Source organism: Conger conger, chromosome 5 (genome assembly GCF_963514075.1).
Source record: "Conger conger chromosome 5, fConCon1.1, whole genome shotgun sequence".
NCBI classification, from domain to species: domain Eukaryota; kingdom Metazoa; phylum Chordata; class Actinopteri; order Anguilliformes; family Congridae; genus Conger; species Conger conger.
Genome location: NC_083764.1, coordinates 12,539,921 through 12,562,534, shown reverse-complemented (window position 1 = coordinate 12,562,534; position 22,614 = coordinate 12,539,921). Strand labels below are relative to the sequence as shown.

At 43.1% G+C, this 22,614-nt stretch overlaps 1 protein-coding gene across 1 annotated transcript in view; it reads right to left on the bottom strand.

The window, feature by feature from the left end:
• Nucleotides 1-4,802: 4,802 nt before the first annotated feature.
• slc35f1 (solute carrier family 35 member F1) overlaps nucleotides 4,803-22,614 on the bottom strand; it is a 69,215-nt gene continuing 51,403 nt past the window's right edge. Inside the window, exons 4-8 of the mRNA XM_061243678.1 lie at nucleotides 22,309-22,468; nucleotides 21,038-21,194; nucleotides 19,647-19,699; nucleotides 15,097-15,251; nucleotides 4,803-5,027 (exon numbers count right to left, since the gene is read on the bottom strand). Coding sequence (XP_061099662.1) covers nucleotides 4,803-5,027; nucleotides 15,097-15,251; nucleotides 19,647-19,699; nucleotides 21,038-21,194; nucleotides 22,309-22,468 — 750 coding nt within the window. The remainder of the gene's footprint in view (nucleotides 5,028-15,096; nucleotides 15,252-19,646; nucleotides 19,700-21,037; nucleotides 21,195-22,308; nucleotides 22,469-22,614) is intronic.

The following is a 22,614-nucleotide window of genomic DNA, read 5'->3' as shown; positions in this document are numbered from 1 at the left end:
TTCCACGACTGCTAATGGGTCCCATTACGGAATCAGGTATAACACCTTGGAACATACCAAATTGTTGTAGGGCAGGGTGAACCTTATAAAAACTCCCTTCTATTTTAATTTAAATTAACGTTTTAACATTAATTTTTTTTTAATTCAAACTGTGAGTAATTTTTTCATAAATGTAGCCTATCACTCGAATTGATTTCAAATGTATCCTGCAGTTGGTTGGATATGCATTGGGTAATATTTTGTCATGCTAGAATTACTTTATAGTAGCCTACAATGGTTCGGGGACTCGACTTGTTACTCAAACGTCAAAGATTTAACTATCAGATGGGGTTCAGTTACGTTTACCTTTGAGCGAGGCATTTAGCTTAAATAAAGTAATTGTGCAGTAGTATAAATTGATTATTTAAGTGACTTTTTAAAAATGCATTTCACAATTCACATGGTAAACAGCTAGAGGCAGTTACAATGCCATAATAAGGTGCTTGCCTCAAGGCCTGAGAGATAAAAAAAAAAAAAAGACATAAATATTCATTATAAACATTGAAATGTCCTGTGGAAAAGGTGATTTCTGAAGCATTTACACAAAATAGCCACTGAGTCTGCCTTCCTGACTGACTGGGGCAGGCTGTTCCACCCTCAGGGGATAAGGACAGAGGAGAGTCAGGACTGTGAGAAGGGAGCACTGGGAGTTGAAGGGGTTGAGCAGCCAGTTAGTGGGAGGATGCTGGAAGGAGAGGTCTGGTCAGGGTGTATGGTGTGAAGGGACAGTGCCTTTTGCAGCGTGGCATGCCAGGGTAAGACATTTAAACTGATATCAGGCAGCCACTGGAAGCTAGTGGACAGTGTTCAAAAGTGGACGGCAATTTTGTAAATCTGGCTGGTCGAAGAATTATGGACCAGTTGCAGTGGCCTGATCCCAGTCCTCTCATCTGCCAACCTAGTAGTCCTGGCCAGGAATGACAAGGGCCTGAACAAGTTGTTGAGCAACCATTTTGTTGGATAAGGGCAGATTCACAGCAAGAGTATTCGCTGCAAATTATAAAATGTCTGCTGTCGGACAAGTGCATCCATAAAATCTATGTTTAATTTCTTCTGGTATTTTTGGCAAACAGAAATTACTGAGTAAATGCACATTGTCTAAAACAGGGGTGGGCAACTTCACTCCTGGAAGGTCGGTGTTTATGGAGAATTTTGCTGCCACAAGTTGCAATGGCTCAATCAGCTAATTCACCATATGCCCCATGACCGATTCGCTCGGAAACAAGACCACAATAAAAAAAGTGCTGCAAGACAAGAACATTTATCAACTGCTGTTTATATCGTGGAATGTGGCTAAAAAATGACGGATCATGTAAATGATTGGGCTTATGAAATAATTAAGAGCAGAAATTGGTCTGAAATGTAAAAGCAGATATGGCCTGCCTTGCCCATCCCTGGTCTAAAACATGATATGATAATAATACATAGAATCGATAAACGCACCAGCTCACTCACTTCTAGTTTCATAAAGCATTTATTTGAAAACATTGTACAATTATTACATTGCCACAGCCAATCCATTTAGAACATGCAAATATCAAAAAAGGGTATTATTATTTTTTTCTTCTTTATGGAAACTGTGCAGGTTTTGGTATTGTTTTCCTTTTTACAGTTTTTTCTTCAGTGTGCTCTATAAGGATTTTTATATGAACAAAATCGATTTACCCATGGGGTATAATCATTCCTACATTTTAATTAAACTAAATGGTTTAAACAAACAAAATAAATTACAATCTACACAGCTGTCAAAATATTAATATTACAAATCATCATCACACTTAACAGTAAGCTTTCTTTTAAAAGTAAAGTGATTCATATAATTTGTTGTCATATAGTGACTTGTATCCCCCGTAATTATGTTAGCATTTTCTTTAAAATGTAGATTCTTGGACATATTGCATACACAGTTTATTCCAATATGACATTTTAATTCCTTAAAATATCACGTTGAAAATGGAGTTACATTGACTACCTCACATAACACAATTCTGCCTGTGTACTACACACCAAATATTATCTGGACACAATGTAGTACTGTACAAACAACAAATTACAAAACATGTTTCAAAGGCTTCCGTTATGTGATGTGTGTACTGTGTGTTAGTGTTTCATGGTGATCCAGTGCATTTGGTACCCATTTTTAACATAGGCCAGTGTATTTTTAAAATCAATTCTTTTCATGCTGGAAATAAATATACAGAAAAACATAACGTCTGAGTGAATTGTACACTGTTGTCTACATTTTCGAGTTTTAACAACATTGCCATCCAAATTAATAAGTGTAAATTCAACTTTTTTCATTCTTAGTGAGAGTAGAATTGCATTGTAAATGTGTGTATGCATATATGTAGTTGCTTCAGTCAACCAGTTTTGTCACATGACTGAATAATAACGGACAAAGGGAGGACTCCTTTCAAGAAACATGAACTATTTCTGATTTTCTCCTTATTTTCCCTTTAACAGTCACTCAAGCAAAATACTTTGTTCTCTATAAGTCAGTAGCATCAAATAGGCACCATTTATAGTTATCTGTAGCCACTGTTAGCGTACTTGAATGGAGAAGCAAACATGAATAATATGTTTCTGCATTACCACTTGCAATAACAGTATTTCTAAGGAATTGCTTTGTCAAAATACACATTCAGCCATTATGGTTACAGAAGAGCTGTTTACAGAAGATGCTGGCATACAGAAATGTATGTCTTGAAACAGTTAGATTATTTTTATTGGTGCATAAATACACTTTTCTTGTGTCTCTCCCTATTTAATGCCTTCATTGCAAACACTGTACAGTGAGATGGGGAAACTGGCAGGTTGTCATCTACCGAGTGTGATCTGAAGTGAATTCATTTCAAGGCAGTATTTACATATTAGAAAATTGTAAGACGAAAAACTAGAATCCTGAAATAAAACAACAAAAAGGGCACAACCTCTGGATAAGAGGGTCTGCCAATTGACTATAATGTATAATGTAATGTAAAGTCAGTCAAGGTGGAGCCAGTCAATTATTGTGCAATCAAAGCAAAGTCTATCGGTAATAAGTCAGGCCGGAGTCAGTGTTCAATCACACTATGTTGAAGTAACAGACTGCCCGAGTGTAAAATCCAGCTATGACCATTTCTAAATAACCAGCTACCAGCTGTTTAAAAACATAGCTTGAGCTGGTCAAACCATGTTGAGTATAGAGCTGGTCTGAACTGCATTCAAAACCTGTTGTTTTTTTCAGCAGGGTATGGAATGCGAATAAGCGATCAGTTTGTATGCGACAGCGCATTCCCTTGCAAAGTCTTGATCCTATACTTAGACCAACTGTGAAAATGTGAAATGACAAACCAAACTCATTTTGGCTGCAGTAACATTTTCAAACAGGCCTTCGCTGAGGTATCTGCTCTTCTGGTATTTATGAGTATTTCAACTCAAAATATATTCCAAAAGTGTCGATTTTGTGTCTATGTCTTTTATGTGGTATGCCTTTGAGGAGGAAAACAAATCCTGTATTCTGTTCCATATCCACCCAGCATTGCCCTGTTAGCACACATCTAGTCTGTGCTCATGTTCCTTCAGAACAAACAGACTTTCTCTTTTGTCAGATCGATATTGATATTTCAGGGGACACACTGAACTAACAACACAAATACTGATCTAAATAAAACAAAATACATAGTCAGAACAGAGGAAAAGACCTTGAAGCCGTTCGGGGAAAATGTTTTGAGGCCGTGAATCGCATAATTCTACAGAGAATAAGGCAGGAACAATGCTTTATGTGTCTACAAAGCCAACCAAAATTCTTACATACAATCAATTCCACTCGAATTCAAGAGTGAGATTCAGCATAACATTGAAAACTCATTTACTTCCACTTAGGTTCCTCCTATTAGAGCTGGTGAACCAAACACAAGAGTCAAATTGCTGCATAATATTCTAATTATTCTAACATATTTCTAGTTGCAGTTGGCAGATTTTGCTATAATGAAGCCAGTATGCTGTACAGTAAGCACTCTTTATGCACTGTGTATTAAAACAAATGTACTGCAAAACAACTCATCCACTTTCGCTTTTCAGCGTGTGGACTGTATCAATAAACCTAAATCAAAGGATAATATGAAGTCCAACATTCAGAGATAAAGTGTGTCCTTGAATGTATTATTCTCAGTTTATACCGACCCAGAATATGATAATGATTCCTTCTGCATCTGTATACAAACTAGCCATACAAAGCAAGGCACTGAGATGCCAAACCACTATACAGTATATGCCAGTTTTCTGATTTTGGAGATTCCAGTGAGGGAATTGTATTTTTAGTAAGAAAATATTTAAAACCAACGTGGGACACAAATCATAGTACAGATCGAATGTCCTGGGCAACAGCTCACTGTCAAAGCATCACCTTCAATAAAAGTTGTGTGCCTATATGAACAAAAATAATCACAATATAGAATCTGCATACATACATATTCACCACAAACCTTTTTAAACACCATAGGTTGAAGGAGGGAAGGAGACAGAGCGTGTGTGTGTGTGTTTGTGTATGTGTGTGTATAATTTTACAGTATTTTATATGTATGAATTTTTAAAAAATCTTAAATTGTCACTGGTCGCTATTCACAGTTTGTGATCACAGTGTACGCTTTCTCATTTGCTACTTGGAATCTCCCTCTCTACAGTTGCCAGGCAGAACAGTGGGTGATGTCATAGGTGCTGCCCCACCCCCACAGCTCCACCTATCCTGCCCCCCTCCCCCCCCCATCCTCCATCCTCCATCCTCAGGCCACCCTGATCCTGGGCTCCTCTTCCACCTCCTGCCCCAGACTGGTGTAGGTGACGGAGGGCTCCATGGGCCCCACGGTGGGCGTTTCGGTAGCGGGGCCCCCGGCGTTGCGGAACTGCTTGTAGACCCGAGGGTCCTGGGCCACATAGGTGGAGGACGAGGCGTACAACACCAGCCCGAGGACGATGATGAAGAACGAGAGGAGGTACAGTCCTGAAAACTGAACGACAGAGACACACGGCTTTAGTCATTATCACAGCCACAACAAACACACACACACACACACACACACAAAACTAATCAAGCGTGGGGCCTACAGTCCATCAACGGTAGGTCCTGAAATGTGACTTGCAAATTTGATTGCAAAGAAGGTTCCATCTGGGAGTTCCGCAATCATGAAAACAAATGCTAATGCTTGCATTTAATTTCAAGTCAAAGTTAAGGATAAGCTTTGATTAAATTTGGTCTGGGTAACAAGAAGCTGTAGATCAGCTGGGAGAAATCAGGCAGTGTGAGCAACAGCAGCCAGTCTGCACAATGTAACTTTATTGCAGAATATCGTCATCTCTTGTGGGAAAAAAAATTATTAAAGCTACCTACTGAGAAATATCAAGCCGGCAATCTTTGAGGCATTGTGGTATCATTAACTGTCTCAATAAAAAAATGACTCCGTTCCAGATCTGAAAAAATACTTTTACCAAACCATTTTTGAAAGTGAGTCTTCCTATCAGATGTAAAATGTGATTTAAAAAAAGGTCCAAGTGTCAGAAATAAATTTGGCTGAAAGTGTGATATGACAGAGTACTGATAAAATGGAGCACCAAGGAAAAGTATTGAGTCATTCATTCATTCATTCATTCATTATCCTAACCTGCTTATCCTGAACAGGGTCGCGGGGGGCTGGAGCCTATCCCAGCATTCATTGGGCGAAAGGCAGGAATACACCCTGGACAGGTCGCCAGTCCATTGCAGGGAACACACACCATTCACTCACACACTCATACCTATGGGCAATTTAGACTCTCCAATCAGCCTAATCTGCATGTCTTTGGACTGTGGTAGTCCCCGGAGGAAACCCACGCAGACACGGGGGGAACATGCAAACGCCGCACAGAGAGGCCCCGGCCGACGGGGATTCGAACCCAGGACCTCCTTGCTGTGAGGCGGCAGTGCTACCCACTGCACCACGTATTGAGTCATATTTGGGCAAAATTCATTAGAATGGATATATTCATGTGACATTACACAATGGAATTCCTACAGAACAGAATTACAGAAATAATACAGTCACCAATTTAGGGTGTTGTACCTTCATAAGACATGGTGGTTTTTTCAACACGACGGGTAGGCAAGACTGCACTACCCAACAAACATCAGTATGTGGCCATCAGAGAAACTGCATAAATAGTACAGACGCACAGCCCATTTGTTTGTAGATGGCAAAGCAATGCATGTATCTCACCATACACAGAATATCATGTAAGGGATGCCAAAGACTGTCACTAGTGTTCATTGTCCAATATCCTGAGACTGTCGGGCACAGCACGTATCTATTGTACTGTCCGCCCTGTTCACACTTGTCGCTACATGATTTCTCCTGTCACTCAATCCATTTGCCCGACACTTCTCCCAGCGCATTCAGTCCGTCGAGTCACTTCGCGCCGTCTGCGAAGCCTAATGTTCTCCCGTAGTCTGTTCTGACAGGTATGTCCTCCGGAAATATCGTAATGAAGTCTGCGGCATTTATCAAACCCCCGTGAAATATCTCAGGCGCGGAGAGAGCGGATTTCATTATCGGGCAGACTGGAGAGAACTACCGGGTAGAATATCCGACCGAATGCAAAGCGGGCCTCGCCGTACAGCTGCGACAACGGGCGAGGCGGCCGAGCAGCGCTGCTGTTTGAGCCTGTCAGCTGCTCGTAAAATGGAGTACACAGAGTCTGGCAAGAGTCTCCAAGCTCCTGCAATCCTTTTGTTCCTGGATGCAAGGCGGTGCATTGTAACTCCGGGACTAGTGTGTCACAAAACAACTTTTTATTCGTTTACAGCATTTGTGCTGCTGGGTGGCATGTGCCAATCAGCTGCTTGTTTGATTTGACGCGAACGAGGGGGAAATTGGGTCTTTTGATGCGTGACGAAAGGCGGCCAGTGGGTACTGCAAGCGCAGAGACTCAGAACTGCACGGGTAGATTTGCTTGTGTTCTTTTTTTGTCTAAACACTGATGAAACTAACAATAGCATCCACTCTAATGAGACACTTGCCTTCTGAAAACCCATTGCTTATTCAGCTGAATCAACCACACAAGTTGAGACATGGCTTTGGAATAAATCCATCCTGACGTAGTGTGGATGCGATCTTTCCTCCACAGATAAAAACAGAGATCCTTGCCTTTCTGCGAACGCAAGCGTCTCCCAGAGGCGGACATCCCTGCCCGTATTTCCTTGAATCCGCGAAGGACAAGGGCTTCCTCCGCACCTTTATATTATTCTCTTGCCACTCGCAGCGAATGCATATCGCCTCTGCGTTTTCAGTCAATTATTCATGAAGCTCCACCACTCAGGGACCTATCCCCTGGTGCCGGCGCGCTCAGGCACTGCCGATTGTCTCCAGAGCCAAAGCTCCCCCTTGGAGCCCGCTGTGGATGCATACCTCCAGGCATTAGCTGGCCCCGACGCCGTGTTCCCGATGATAAATGCAGCGTCGCCAATTACGTGCCCCCGATGCCAATACGCACGCCATCCACGCGTAACCACGGGAGCGGCGAGCGCGGCTAATTACGCTCTGTTCGCCTTATCCGCGCGGTCCGCCACAGTCCGCTGAACCTGTAAGACGGCGTCCCTAGAAACCACGCTGGAGCACCGCCCCGCTCCTCTGAGAGGGAGGCAAATCTGTTTTCCCAGAAAACTTGCATTGCTTCCGTTTCCCTCCGCGAAAAAAGCTAAATGCATCAGGGAAGTGGCTGGCTGAACAAGCTTCATTACCCATGACGGACACCCCGCGTTGGGCATCCGAGGCCTTTGGCTCTCCTGGTACCTGCTGTTAAAACACGAGCCAGGACGATCTGTAACGGCTTCACCTATCTACACACACACTTGGCCCTGCAGCCACGCATTTGGGCCTTGGGTATGTTGGTAGCTGACCACGGCTAGAAGTCCATAATGGCTGAATATAATTGGGCACATTCAGCTGGGGCTGGGGTGGGTTTAATTAGGCCTTGTTCCTCCTGGGACTCTGCTGCTTTATTTACTCTCAGCGGGATCCCAGGAGTCCACGGCTAGCTCTTATTGTCGGCAAGAAAGTCACCTCTTCTCCAACCCAACAAACTACCAGCTCTTTGCCCAGTATAAAGAACAGACGAGGGTGGCAGAAAAAAAACATGTTGGCCAATGGTCAGCAATAAGCGAGGAAGACGTGCTTCGTTTGTTTTTGTTGTTGTGTGTCTGAGAAAATGTTATTCCCAATTGCATGTTACCAATACCGCTATTTTGCACACTCAAAACGGACAGCCACCACAGCCAAATGACAGGTGGAAATCTCAACAGACAGGGACGCAGTCATCTGGCAAGAGGAAATTAAATGTCATTGCACCATAGAAATATGAGTGATTACAACTTCAGCCAGATATTCCCCCTCCAGGGTGACACTTCGCATAATTGCATGGCTGCTGCATCTTGTCTGCAGGGTTTCAATTTAGAATTTTCTTAAAGTAAATACTCCTGAGAGTGATATTAATGTAGACCACAGGAAACAAATTAGACAGATGGCTCTGTCATGGCTTTTATTAACACGTACAGTAATGAGAACCAAGACGGTGCTGTTGTAAAAAGAAAAAATTGATGAAAGAAGCATCAAACAAGAAGGGAGAATAAGATATTCTGCTTGGTCGTGTGTCAAGACCTTAATTTGCATGTATCAAGTTGCGATGGCTAGCTAAAAATGATACAGTAGCAGGTGCAAAATCCCCTTTCTCTCACTTTTTCTGACTGGAACACAGATGGAATATGAGTACATAAAATGTCAATAAAAAACAAAAATGCATATGGATAGAGGCTATAAAAAAGCTATTATCTCCCCCGTAGTAAAAACAGATTTGCTTCCAACTCCAAGTGCCAACATTACGCAGCTGCGTTCAGTCCTTTTATAACACAGTGCCGAGGAACTGTTGCATAATTTGATGCTGACAAAAAAAAAATCTAGTTCCTTCCAGTTCTCTTGTAGAGCAAACCTGGAGCAGATTTTATCTCAGATTTTTTTTGTCTACACTATGGTTAGGGTTTCTGCTAGACTGGCATATATACATAGTATATACTCCAAAGGAATCCCGTGCTAAGGGCACTGTATGCCAGTCATGTCAGTGAACTACTTCAAAAAGCGTCAGGGTGACTTGTAGGGTGTTTGAAAGCAGTCACAACTGGGGAAAACACCAGGGGAAACGGCTGAGTAATAAATCTATCCGGTTAAATTTGAATCAGTTGTCTGTGCGCTGGGTTTCTGTCGACCTGCCTTGCAGGCCGGGCGCTACAGTAGCAAACTGCTGAAGTAAACAGAAATAATACCCCTGTCCACACTGCCTAAGGTCAAATGCGCTCACACTCCCTGTCACGGAGCTAGCCCAGGCTCTGTTTAACCTGCCGCCCTCCATGTGAATCTCCACCGTGGAAGAGAATGGAGAATGTTTTATTCCATGGCTGAGAAGTTTTAAAAAAATATATTATGTCCATTTTTCTTTTTTTAACACCAAAGCCAAGGACGGCCGGTGGTGGAGGAGTGGTTGGCAACTCTCCAAAATGAAAACATCAATGAAATATGATTAATAATGACCTCTTGGCCAAGTTCTTCAGTATTGGTTTCTGAGAAGATGTCTGCTAATGAAAGGGCCAAAAACTGACTACTTTCCACAAGTAGCGAATGGGAAAGCAGCTTGGAGAATGCGTTTGTTAATAGGCCTCCCTCTGCAGTCATTTTCCCTTGTGTGACAGTGCCAAGCCAACAGGCCCTGTGTATACATCATAAAAGAATGATTTTGTATTTTATGGGAAAAAATTGTCCAAATAACATCCTAATCTAGAGTCACATTAAGAGCACGGAACTCCCTCTCCCACCCCCAAAAAAAACATACAAAGAGAAGGATTTATAGCATTTCATTTTTTATAGGGAGGAAAGTAGGCTCCAAGGTTTTGGTAATATATTTCACAAGAGCATGGTACGGTGTGGGGCTAATAGGATAGACAAAGCTGGAGGTTCAGAAACTGCTATGAGAGAGAGTAAGTCTCTTAGATCTTGCACATACACAACCTTGTACATAAAATAAATTATTTAAAATGTGAAACAAGATGTGTACCCTGTTCATAATGCATTATGTATATTTATTTATTTTTAGCAAGGGCGAGCATGAACATGATTGTGCTCATTTAATGAGAATTTTGGCCAACAACAGCAACAATCAGCAAAACACAGATTAGAAAGGGAAAGTGCATGAACAATGAAGTCTATTTCTTCTCTTTTTTTCATTTCAGACGTTGGCTTTGTTAGAGAAAAGAAATGCTGGCATTTACCTTGCTGCTTGTCCAAGTGAATATGGACTGGCAGCCATTAAGTAATGCATTCGCCCATGGCTGCACAGCCTAGTGACAGTGTACTGCAATGCAGTAACACTTATTTTCATCTTTATCAGTTTCGTGACAGAAAACGCCTTTTTTAAAATACCAACTTTTTATCATCGAGAACCGCTCTTGGTCCTGTTAGCGCCCAGGACTGTGGCCAAGACACTGCAGCAGGTGTGCAATGGGCGCCTCGCTAAAGCAACCTGTCCACGATGCTAATCACCGAAGACAACAAGAACCAAAGAACTGTCTGACTCGCTCCCTAGTCCTGCGAACACTGTGCGGTATTAGAGCAGCATGCTACTGTAAGTGCTGTAATCAAACGGATAACGCAAAACCAATTCTACTGGCCTCGTCAGGAGTTATCAGCAGGAAGAATGGATTGCACAAATGCGGGAAGATGCTGTCGTTTTTACCGATCTTTGTAGTTTTATTGAGCTATTTCCAGGTTGAGTCCCACCAGCCTGAGAGCTTTCTGAGTGAAATAAAAACCGTATTTGTATCGATATTTTCTGTTATACCCCCACTGTCTGCAGCGCTAAACACAGTTAGAGTCAAAGCAGGGAAATGCTGGAGGCTTTCCTTCAAAGCAACGCTAATTATGGTATAATCCTCATCTGAGCTCTCCTTTGTGACACCGTGGCCACCGCGCAGACTGCAGACTGCGTGTCGGCTGTCCCTGCCGTGACCGATAAACAGTGCGGAAGCAGACGTACGGCTAAGGCTGTTTTTTATGACTCATTTTTGGCCACCGCCGCACTCTAATAACTGTGTAGTCTAAAGGCATACTGCATGTCCTTTAACAGCTACAGTTAAATCAGAGTAGGGTGTAAAGCTCAGAGCAATAACATTGGAAACGCTATTATATTCTTATTTAAACCGTTATGAAATTGTATCCATTTGTGCCCAGACTGGGTTCACTAGAGGGGCTCAGTTGGGTTTGAATGGGGAACGATGTTGAGCTGTTCCAGGGAAATGTGATAAATTTACAGAGTGTGTGTCTGTGCACAAACGGATAGTATTTTTATTTGAGTAAGGCAGAAAGACTCAAGGAGTGAACCTTGTTTCTATAGCAGTGACTACTCAGACAGCTGTCAATAATCAATGAAGATGATGTTGATTATTATTATTACTATAAGCTGCTTCGTCACGTGTATTGATTTAGTGTGCAGGGTGATGGCACATGGCTACCCAGCCTGTTATGTGTGATATTGCCACCTTGCACCTGGGCATTGATGTTCTTGCCCTTAGAATCCCAATGGCCGTCCTACGACGGCCTGGATATGTTTTGGTAGTATTGAATGCTGGCTCTGACTTCTGGTACCAATGGTCACTAATGTAGAAAGAACCTTTAAATGTTTTAAAAGATTAATCATGTCTCAAGACTTCTTGACAAGATGACAGAATATGGCAGAGCATTTGAAATCCTCTGGACATCGTTTTTATGTTGCTTAAAAGCATTGGTGAGCATTTTCAGTCTAAAGAAAGAAATATAAGAAGAGGTTCACCAAAAGAGGGTCAGCCATCAGGAAAAAAAGCCACTACTGCTGAATATCTTTTTGTTGATTTATATTTATTTTCTCTTTTTCCTGCTCCTCAGGTGGTTCAGTCTGTCTAGCCTGTAATAGCTCTGCCCTTCACAGCCCATATCAATTCAGAGCACGCGCCCCATAAGCCTTTAAAATAAGCCTTTGGCCTTCAATGGATAGGAGAATTCACCTTTGCTGAATGTATGTTACGCATATTCTTATACTAAAAAATGGCTTTGACCGTTTTGCAGAAACAGAGGTGACAGGTGTTTTTGCCTGTGGCAGAGAGGGTTATTTGTGAATTCAGATCCTTAGAGGACCTGAGAGTACGTATGTGCCGGGAAAATATCTGGGCCCAGACAGTGTGCAGAGGAGCAGATAAAAAAGCAAGAGTGCATAGGCAGATTACTCTTTTCTCCCTGTTGCATTTTGCCACCAGTGGACAAATGTGAATAGGTAGAGAAGAATTATAATCGCATTAGAAATGGTTTGCGCATTAATTTCATGGCCAGAAAGCTAGTAATACCGCTCGAATCCAGACAGACACGGCTTATTTCTAGTGGCACCGTGTTGTACTGCAAATAATCGCAGGGCTTTATGTGAGCAGGACAATGAAATTGTTTTCTCAAGACATACTGGATTATAATTCATTATTCCTGCGGTCTGTAATATGAGTATAAATCTGAGGTAAGTGATCACAGATTTGCTGGGAGCAGAATGCAAATGGAGGTCTATGAGCGTGTCCTGTTGCCTGGGCTCCACAGCGAAATGACGCCTGCCTCGCTTGATTAAATAGCTTTAATGTGTTGCTATACACGCAATTACAACCTAAACACTAAACCTTAAATTGTATTTGCCATCAGACAGTGAACGCAACACCGCTTCCGAGTTATTAATTTCGTGTAAATACGCCACTGAGCTGTATCTCCTTTTCAATCACCAAGAGAACTTCAACAAAAAAAAATACATCTCGTTTAATCACATCTATTGAGCTGTGAGACACTCCAGTCAAGCGGTGTAGCTACTATCAATGGGCTTTAACAGGCAGGACTTTGAGAGAAAAGGGCAATTAAAAAGCTGTGCCTCCATCAACTGATTTCTCCTCAAAGTGGGCCCGGTTTAAAAACAGCGGTGAGGCTTTTTTCCACATTGATTGTGTAATACCTTGGACTGTACGGCGAGCTTCTGTTGGCGAGGCTTTTGTGTTTGAGCCGTCTGGCGCGCGGGCTCGTGCGTGAAACGACCTTGACGGGTGGGGGTGGCGGGCGGATGAGTTTTGCGTGAGGCACCGCCATTAGAAGTGCGCCTGCCCTTAGGCGTGATAATGCAGGTCGATAGTATCGAGCAGTCGCTCCCTCGACGGTACGGAGAGCCTCATTAAATAAGATCAACCTCCGTAGGGGGGGGGGGGGGGGGTGGTTGGCGGGGGAGTGAGGTGGTAGGAGAGGTAAGGGGGGAGAAGGCACCCCTCAGCTTCACGTCCGCCTCTCCCCCCCGTTCACGAAAAGGCCAAGCCGGGCCCCTCGCGGACACACCCGATCGATGGCGTTCTTGTTCTGAAAGAGCCTGTCATATTTCTGGTTACACTCTGTCAGTGTCTTTGTGTGCCGTTTACCCAGGGTCAGGTAACCCAGGGAGTCCAACACAGATGAGAACATTTGGTCTCCACCATTCACCTATACGCTGCCAGACTGTGCTGTTTGTACAACCGGAACCAGACTGTGTACAACCGAACCAGACTGTACAACCGGAACCAGACTGTGTACAACCGAACCAGACTGTGTACGACCGTTACAAAATTGAAGGGCCTATGGAGCTTCAGAGGAGAAAAAAAAGGGACTTTCTATTCTAACCGCAACTGTACCATTGACTTTACATTGAAGGGTCTGAATGACCTATACTGGAGCCAACTGCAGTGGTGCTATTGAGCACCATCATTCAGCAAGACCAGAAAATTAGCGTTTTTTCAAAAAAGCCCAGTTTTGGCCACTTGGTCCTGGTGTTCACGGTAAAAAAAAGCGCTCATCATTGGAGCGCCTGCAGCTTTATTTACTGGGAGTGAAAGCCGATCTGCGTGTCCGCGTGTCAGCCCTTATCGTAACCGATCACAACCCGTCCGCATTGTCTGTCCCGGCGCCCGCAGACCCGGAGACCGACCGAGGCGGACAAAGGGCGACAGCAGATAGGGCGGTAAGCGCCGAGGCGAGATTAAAAACTCAAAAGCCGTCCATTTTAATCTTCCTCTTTTCCTCCCTCTCTCCCTCCCTCTGTAATCTGAGTTACACGACTCAAAGCCAAAAAACGAGATTAAAATGCTTTCTTTTTTTTTTTCTCCCATTGTCGAGCATAACAAAATGGCCGGCCCCTTTAACAACAACGCCGGCATCCAGAAATGAAAGGTGGTTAGCTTTACTTTGGGCGGTGCCATCTGCACGCCACCCTAGGCTCCAGCCCTCACCTTTTTCACTTCGCTGACTCGCCCACGGGCGCACACAGCTGGTCACAACAGGAAGAGGAAAAGTCTACCGATCCTTTCAGCTGTGCATAATAACAAAATAACTTTGCAGAAAATGGGAAAAGTGCCCGTATATGAACTGAAACAACAGGGACACAGTAGAATTAGTAGTTGATGAATAAACTGCTTTTTAAGCTCTGATAATGACATCCATTTTTGCTAATTATTTTTGGGGATTATGAAAAGAAGAACTGTTCTGCTTTTGTTGATGGTAGTGTGTTTGTGGTCACCCTCGGGGCACTGGATTGGATGAGTCAGTCAGAATTTGATGGGACTAATAATTGGCTTAACGTCGGCTTCTGCATTAGACCCGTTAACACAGTTTTGTAGGACGTGAGGTTAAAAAGCGGTTGTTTTTCTACACTTGCGCTACTCTTAATAAGGTCAGTCTGTGGATATGTAATAATGTTTGTAACTAGATTTTAAATCTAGACTTAAAATAATGAAATAAGGCTGCGAAGCCAAGTGGCGAAGATGTAGCCAAGACTCCCATTATGAGATGAAATTCTCTGGGAAATCCCGTTGGAAAATTGTGAGCCCACAGTTGGTCGAAGGTCACACCAGCTGACGAGCAGTGCACCGTGGGATAGCACAGCAGTACAGGAGGAGGTCCGTGGCCAGGGAAGGGCAGGGGCGCTCACCTTGTACTGGAACAGGAACAGACCGCAGAAGAGGCTGTACAGGTCAGCGGTCAGCAGGGACAGGTTGACCGCGGTGGCGCTGGTCCTCTTGATGACCACCGGCATGAAGCTATACAGGCCGAACATGCAGGCGCTGAATCCGATATACAGGAACCCTGCGGGAGGAAGCGGACTGTTAAACACCAGAGCAAACACAGCCTAGCCCGGGGACACGTCAGTGCGGCTTTTATAGGTGTATTAAGATGGCAGAACACTCCAGCCTGCAAACACACACTCCAGCGGATTCTCTAGACAGTCTTCGAGTCAACATTAGTTTGACCAACTGGCCACGTTTTGTTCTTCGTCAAACATAAGGAGCCGTGTCCACTGTCCCCCCCCCCAGCATGGAGCTCTCTCTGCCATTACCAGTCACAGTGAAATGCCCAGTGTTAATTCCACTCTAGCAGAGCACATGTTATATGTCCGACCGGGACCATACTGCGTGTAGTTTATTTAACACTGAACATTATCCTCTTAAAACCAATGCTGTGTCACCAATACCTGTGCAAGGATCACTGCAAGTGAATATGTGATTCTGCCTGTGAGTCAGTGATTATTGACAGGCGACACTGAATGTGAGAATTCCAGCACACCTAATCAACCAGGGAAGCCTGAACTACAAAGCTCTCTCATGCTCTCTCTGTACACATTCTGTCGTGTAGAGCAGTGGTTCCCAACCTCTGTCCTGGGGCCTCCCTGTGTATGCTGGTTTTTGGTCCAACCACTGCTATAATCTCCAAAATTAACAGTCCATTAATTTTTCTAAATTAGGCATTTTTCATGTTCAACGAATTATTTACCCTCTTAAGCCACATTATGTCAGAAATAGCTAAGCATTCCACGAGGAATAACATGTTCATGTTGTGCTTGTCATGATATATTGTTACCAATTACATAAAAAGTTATTTAACTAACTGAACAAATTAAAGCCTAAAGTGAATCAATACACTCCTAATTTGTGAAAGTGTGGACACTTGGCCACCTAAATAAACAATTTGGTAGATAATGATGGGTTCAAAGACAAAGCAATAGTTACAAGAAATTCCATTATAAAGTAAATAATAAAGAAATGGATGCACTACATTTATTCAAGGTGACTTCATACAAATTTAGTCAGATAGAAGCATTGCATCAAGTGTTTGTGTCTTTGAAGTAAAAATACAACTCCAGGTGTTATTGCATTTGCCTTCTTTATAATAATTTTCTATATGTCATTTTAATTCTTGTCTAAATGTTACGCACGTCACCAAACATTAAGTTGAAAAACGGCTAAATGTATTTCTAAGCGAGTCTCGCGACGTCTGTGAAAGTTCCAGGGAAGTTATAATGGATTCTTTTGTCTATTCCTTAAAGGTGAAAAGGGAGAGGTGCTGAAATCCTAGGCGTGCCGTTAACCCGGTGTTGAAGAAACCAGAATCAGACGCGTACGAAAGAAGGTCGTTTTGCAGGGATCTTCAGATAATCTCCCATCCAGCAGCACTGTAATTGGATTCACTGTCACTTGTGTAATAAAATTACCTGCTCCTTTATTCAGAGGGCATTCATATTAAAGAGCCCTGGGGAAGGGCAAGTCTTTTTACATTTCTTCAAATGACACAGCAAGGGAAAGATGGCGATAACGATAATTCGACTCGGGAGGAAAGTGTAAACAGTACGCACTTATCCGTAAAGTTTCTGTTTTCATAGGCTATGTAAATGCCCCCCCCCAAATTATTATCGCGTTTGCCGGTTTTACTAAAATGCAATCAGGGTCCTATTGATTTGCTTTTTTATATTTATGGTGAGTCGTTACAGGCCATGTCATTGTGTGGGTAAATGGCCCCATTCCAGTAATCAGAAGATTCGTTCACAGCGTTATACAGCAAATTATTGTTTTCTTGTCCCCGTTGAGTATCATTGATGGACACTTGCGACTAATGACCCAAGACCCTGAATGGAAACAAATGCCTTGTCTCCTTCTTGTCATCGGACACGGCTTCCGCGAAGCCATTCTACCTTCATCAGCGTGTCGCGGCTGTTACAGCTGCATTATTTAATTTCATCTATTCACGCTTGATTTACCACCTCAAATATCCTCATATCTGTCTAAAATATCTGTCTAAAATATCCCCCCCCCCCATACAAATACTGACAATTTGCATGTTTTTAATCTGAATTGCGCTCAAATCCTCGCATACCAATCGCATTTTACTCTTTGAACACTTAGGCTATCATTAGCTGCTGTTGTCTTGAAAATGTTTACTGTTCAATGTTTTGTTTGAAATTGCTCTGCAAGCCTAATTATCTTGTTACATTTAAATAACCAAACTGTTAGCAGTAGGTTTGCTAACGGGCACACGAAGAAGTAAAATACTCATGGGAATCTGGTATAAAAAATAAAATAAATATGTTACATATAAACAAACATGGCCCAGGAATAGGAGACTAGCAATTAACCTGATGGATTTAACGACTTGATTGAACGCTGCAAGTTCATTTTAATACCGGATTCTTCCACGGGTGCAAATGAATTAACAGAATAGCTAACCTTTAGCTAAAGTATTATTCCTATGATCATACTATACATTTTTTCTTAATTAATGTCTGCTAATTTTTGGTTGTCTTGTGAAACTAAAGAAAAGATGATGATTGATTTAAAGCTTCTCATTTCAGTCTGGTCACATCAGACCTGTCCGAACACACCTGATTATAAACTTAGATAAAGTATTTCTCTGAGATATTTATTTAATCGACCCAGATTGCAGTTAGATAAGTATTCAAAAAGTTTCCGTATATGTGCTTGGCAATAATAGCTACAGTCTTAAAATATACCTCGAAATTCTTTCTGAACAAAGATCAAAGCTTTTGCCGAAATGGAGCTTGGAATTGATTTTTATTCATTTTCATTAGGTAACTGTAAACAAACCACAGGAATGTTTTAAGTTACACACTTGCATTGTTTTTACAAGACTAATATCTATGTGTACTATGTGCATATCTTGATATGACTGAGTATGCTTGTCTTCTAGAACCTCCACACACATCCTTGCAACGTGCCAGTTGTTTCATCAAAAGGTTTTGTCGCATGTTAAAAGAGTCCACGGAAAGAATAATATAGAATATGAAAGCGAATGGATCATGCCGTTGCCCGTGGCGATCCAAACATGACTGGGATGTTATTTAAGGTTCTTTGCGAATTTATGATATATTTTACATGACCAAGCTCTCATTAGTTTTCTAGGGCAACTCAATGTTGGCTGAGAATTTCCATCCCTCTGGCACACGCAGTGTTATCTGCGGTAATACTGACAGCTGATCACACACTCCATACAGTAAGTCAGGCCAGAACCGCTAATGACAGTGTGGCAGGTGGCTCATGGGACCCCGTTGCTGATGTTTTGAACGACGGCAGAGTTTGAAACAAAAATTAAATTGGAAACATGTAAGAGGATTAGGCTGGAACTCAATTCGGCATATGAGAAAACGGAATGTGTAATACGTTATTCAACGCCCAGACAAATCGACGCTTTACCGAAGTCACGTCCGTGCCTGGCGATCTGACCCAGATTGAGATGTGGATATTGGAAAGCACATTTTAATGCGGGATTGGGCAAATGTTTGTACCAGACTCAATTCTGCAGTGAGAGAGGGTGAGGGAGGGGAAGGGGGAGAGTGTTTTTCAAAAACGCGACATGTTCCTTTTCCTCCTCCCACGGGAGTCCGATTTTCAACAACTTTAAAACTCCCCAGCCGTAACCAGGCCTGTGGACACCTTACACAAGTCCGGGGCTTCAGCCAGGCCAGAGCCATCATCTGAAACCAATCTAGGGCTTGTCAGGGAACTCGTAAACGGAGGTGCTTCAAAACGCTGACCTGATTGTTATCGACTTCCTCGTCGCGGTATACCACTTAAGGCTGGACTCGAGACGCGCTCTGCTGCTGCTTCAACGCGTGTGCTTGCGTCGCCACGGCGACCTGTCACAACACGCCGCCACCCTGTCAATTCCCTGGCGTCCGAGACTCATCTCCGCTGTTGTCGGGAACCGTTACGCACACGCGCCCAGCCGAAATAGACAAGAACCAAAACAAAAACGTACTTCTGCAACAGGACATATCACAAGACTGGGCCGTTTCGATCACGTTGTTGTCGATACTTGCTCTGGGTGTGGCTGCCCTCCCCTGTCTGGGCGGCAGTGGGGCAGACTGTGGGCACTATCGACTGCACTGCCCCCCATCTATCCGTCTCTTATCGCACAGTCGATCCGAGGCCTCGCTCTGGTCCTGTCGACTGTGAGGTCTGATTACGATGCTGCTTCAGGCCCGGTCGACTGCAGGAGGTATATCTGACACGGACGGAGGGGGTTGGGAGTGGTTGGGCAGGGGTGGTGGTGGTGGGGGGGGTTATGCCTCGAGAAGACGGGGCAATCAATTCCGTCTCAGTCTGGCGATGTTTAATCATTACCTCGCCTCCCCGCTGCCTTTGTTTCCGATCTAAACCGCACGGTGTGGAGGCGCAAATCACAATATCTCACCTATCTGCCAGTCCCACGCCACCTTCAGCAGCTCCTTGTGTTCCATTATGGCTCTGTGACAGAAAAAGCAATGTTTCCTCAGGAAACCGGCGAGCGTAAACATCACAATCACTGACAACAAAAAAGAAAGTTGTTTCTCGGAAACAACAAGTTTCGCCTGTTGACATCTCCATGTACAGAGGTGTCCTGTTAGGCCGCTCAGTACGATCAGCCAGGACTTTACCAAACTCCATTATCTTTCTCATTAGGCACCAGTGTACATCCATGACACAGGACTAGTGGCCCGGACATTTAAAACAAGGACACAATTCACAGTATGTGCGGTGTGACATATTGGTTGAAAAAAAACATATTCAAAAGAAAAATTGCAAAGTTAAAATGCATAGATCAATAATGTCAACATTGTATGGCTATGGCCTGTGTTTTTCTCAAGTTATGGTATGTGGGGAGAAGTTGGGGTCACTGGTTTTTGTTTTTGTTTTGAGTGACCACACTGATGGAGAAACAAACTCTCCATTCATTCATCAAGTGCATCATCTCTGTCCCTCCCTCTAAACTGCACTCTCTGTGTTGGGTTCCCGCATACAGTACCTACCGCCTGCTAGTCTAATTCATTGCATATAAAACAAGGGAGGGCAAATTACAGGGGATTAAATGGATTCAGTGGAAACCTTTCATTACCGGCTTTCATCTGGATTCCTCCCCATGTTACAAAATGAAGCTACCGGTAAGAAGAAAAAGCATGTAGCAACTAAAAGTGATGTGGGAGCTAAAAACCTCCTCTACTGAGTACAGAAGATGGCACAAAATCTAACATTACATTACATTACAGGCATTTAGCAGACGCTCTAATCCAGAGCGACGTACAATGAAAAGACAGGTGGTATATGAATATGACAGGTACATGGATCTATATTATTTCTCTCACTCTCTATATCAATCTATATATGGATTGATATACATGTGTACACCCGGCCATTGACATTTTACAGGCAGTCACAGTGAATGCAGAGTGATGTACAGGTAGGACCACTGTACTAAATTAGCCTTTTCACATGTGAAAATCACAATATACATTTTCAAACATGAATTTAAAAAACTGAAAATAAAATGTCATACGTGAGCTCGACATTTTTACATGTGTTTTCACATATGAATGTGAACTAAATGTGACTTGAAATAGCATAGGTTACCTTTTTTCCACTCTCATCTTACAAGTGGGATCGTTTTTATAGTTCACATGTGTACTCTTCACATTTTGGGTGTTCTCTTGTGGTTTATGAACATGTTGGTTTTGAACATGTGATTTGTTTTGTAAGGGCTGATGGTAGTTGGGTGCTAAAGGTCAGTTATTGGCGGTTATTGGCGGTTATTCGGTTGTGAGCACTCACAGCTGAATCCCGCTGAAGAAGGAGCCAAAAAGTCCCATCATGCCCAGGAACTCCACCCTGCTGAGGTTCTTGACGATGAACTCCTCACAGACGTTGGAGATCCCATACAGAGTGGCTCCGGCCAGGACCAGCAGGTCGCCCAGGAGTTTGTGGTCCCCTAGACAAGGCCCAGGGAAGAGGGAAAATGACAACGTCATTCTGTGAAGGTAATCAATGAAAAATAAGCAAAGAGCTCTCAGCTCTATTATTAAACCACCATTCAGCCAAACGCCATTCTCATAAGATGCTTCTTAATTAGTTTCCTACTAATTGATTTAGAGAAAGATTACATTTGTGAAAGTATTGCTGATGTCATGGAAACACTTTGTATATCCGCTTTTTCATTTACCTTACATTAAAAGTTTGCAAGCAGCTCTTTACACTGTCAATGTCTTTAAACTTAACAGCTTGCTTGGAAGCCCCATGTCAGTCTACTATTATGTTGTGACAGTACAGCAACTGGAAAATATAAACAGCTTCTTGCGGTTCGTGAGATTTACATTTTTTGTGATAAACACTGAATGTTTGACAGTTTGTGTGACAGCGAAAATACACATGAAAAGCATTTCATTGTGATGCCAATGTTTTTCTTTGTTACAAGCTTTGCCATGTCTGTCCTCCCACTGAATGCAGGCCGATATTTTTCTCCTGTTTGGTGAAACTACCTTTTCTATTCTTATACATGCACATTCTTTCCGAAACACTAACAATAGTAAAACTATAATGTTTAAATAATGTCATACAGAATTTCTGCATAATGGTGATAATGGTGGACTGAGTTAGTGTACTGCATCAGGGGTATGGAGGAAAGTGTTATTTTTACGTACAATTAACAATTTAAACATTTTGTACGTTTAATAACTGGATATATTCTGTGCCACATTTCCAAAAAATGATACAAAATATATCTATTTATCATCCTTTACATTTCTGATGCACAGTTGTACTCCAGGAGTATATTTCATATCTAGATATCAAATAAAAGTGTAAATAAAATCAGTACATCTGTGTTTGTATTATAACACATGCAGGGGGATTTGAAACCATGGACAACCACTGAAGGCAAACTTTAACCAAAACCCGTACCAAGCCGGGAGAGTGCGGCACAGACAGTCGTTTTAAGTTAGAGGTACGCATGTACAGGTAGGTTAGGTAAGCGTAAGTGACAGAGGTAGGCTTAGGCCCTGTGCATAGTCCCTTCGGGGTGGTTCAGGCCAGCGAGGAGGACTTACCCAGGCCTTGTTGTCGGCCCACCAGCACGTCAGCGCCCACCATGCAGCCTATGCCCAGGAGACACACCCCGACGCCCACAAAGTGCACGGCCTTGTACCTCACCAGCAGGAAGAACCAGGACAGCAGCAGCACCACGGGGATGACAAAACAGTCTAACAGCTGCAGGGAGAAGGAGAGCCCGCAGGTCAGGACACTGTCTGGGTAACAGGGGAACCGTATGGATGCTGCACGGGGGATGGGGGAGGGGTTTAACTGCCGCACAGAGGGGACAATAATGATGCCACGTGGGGGATGAGGGGAGGGGT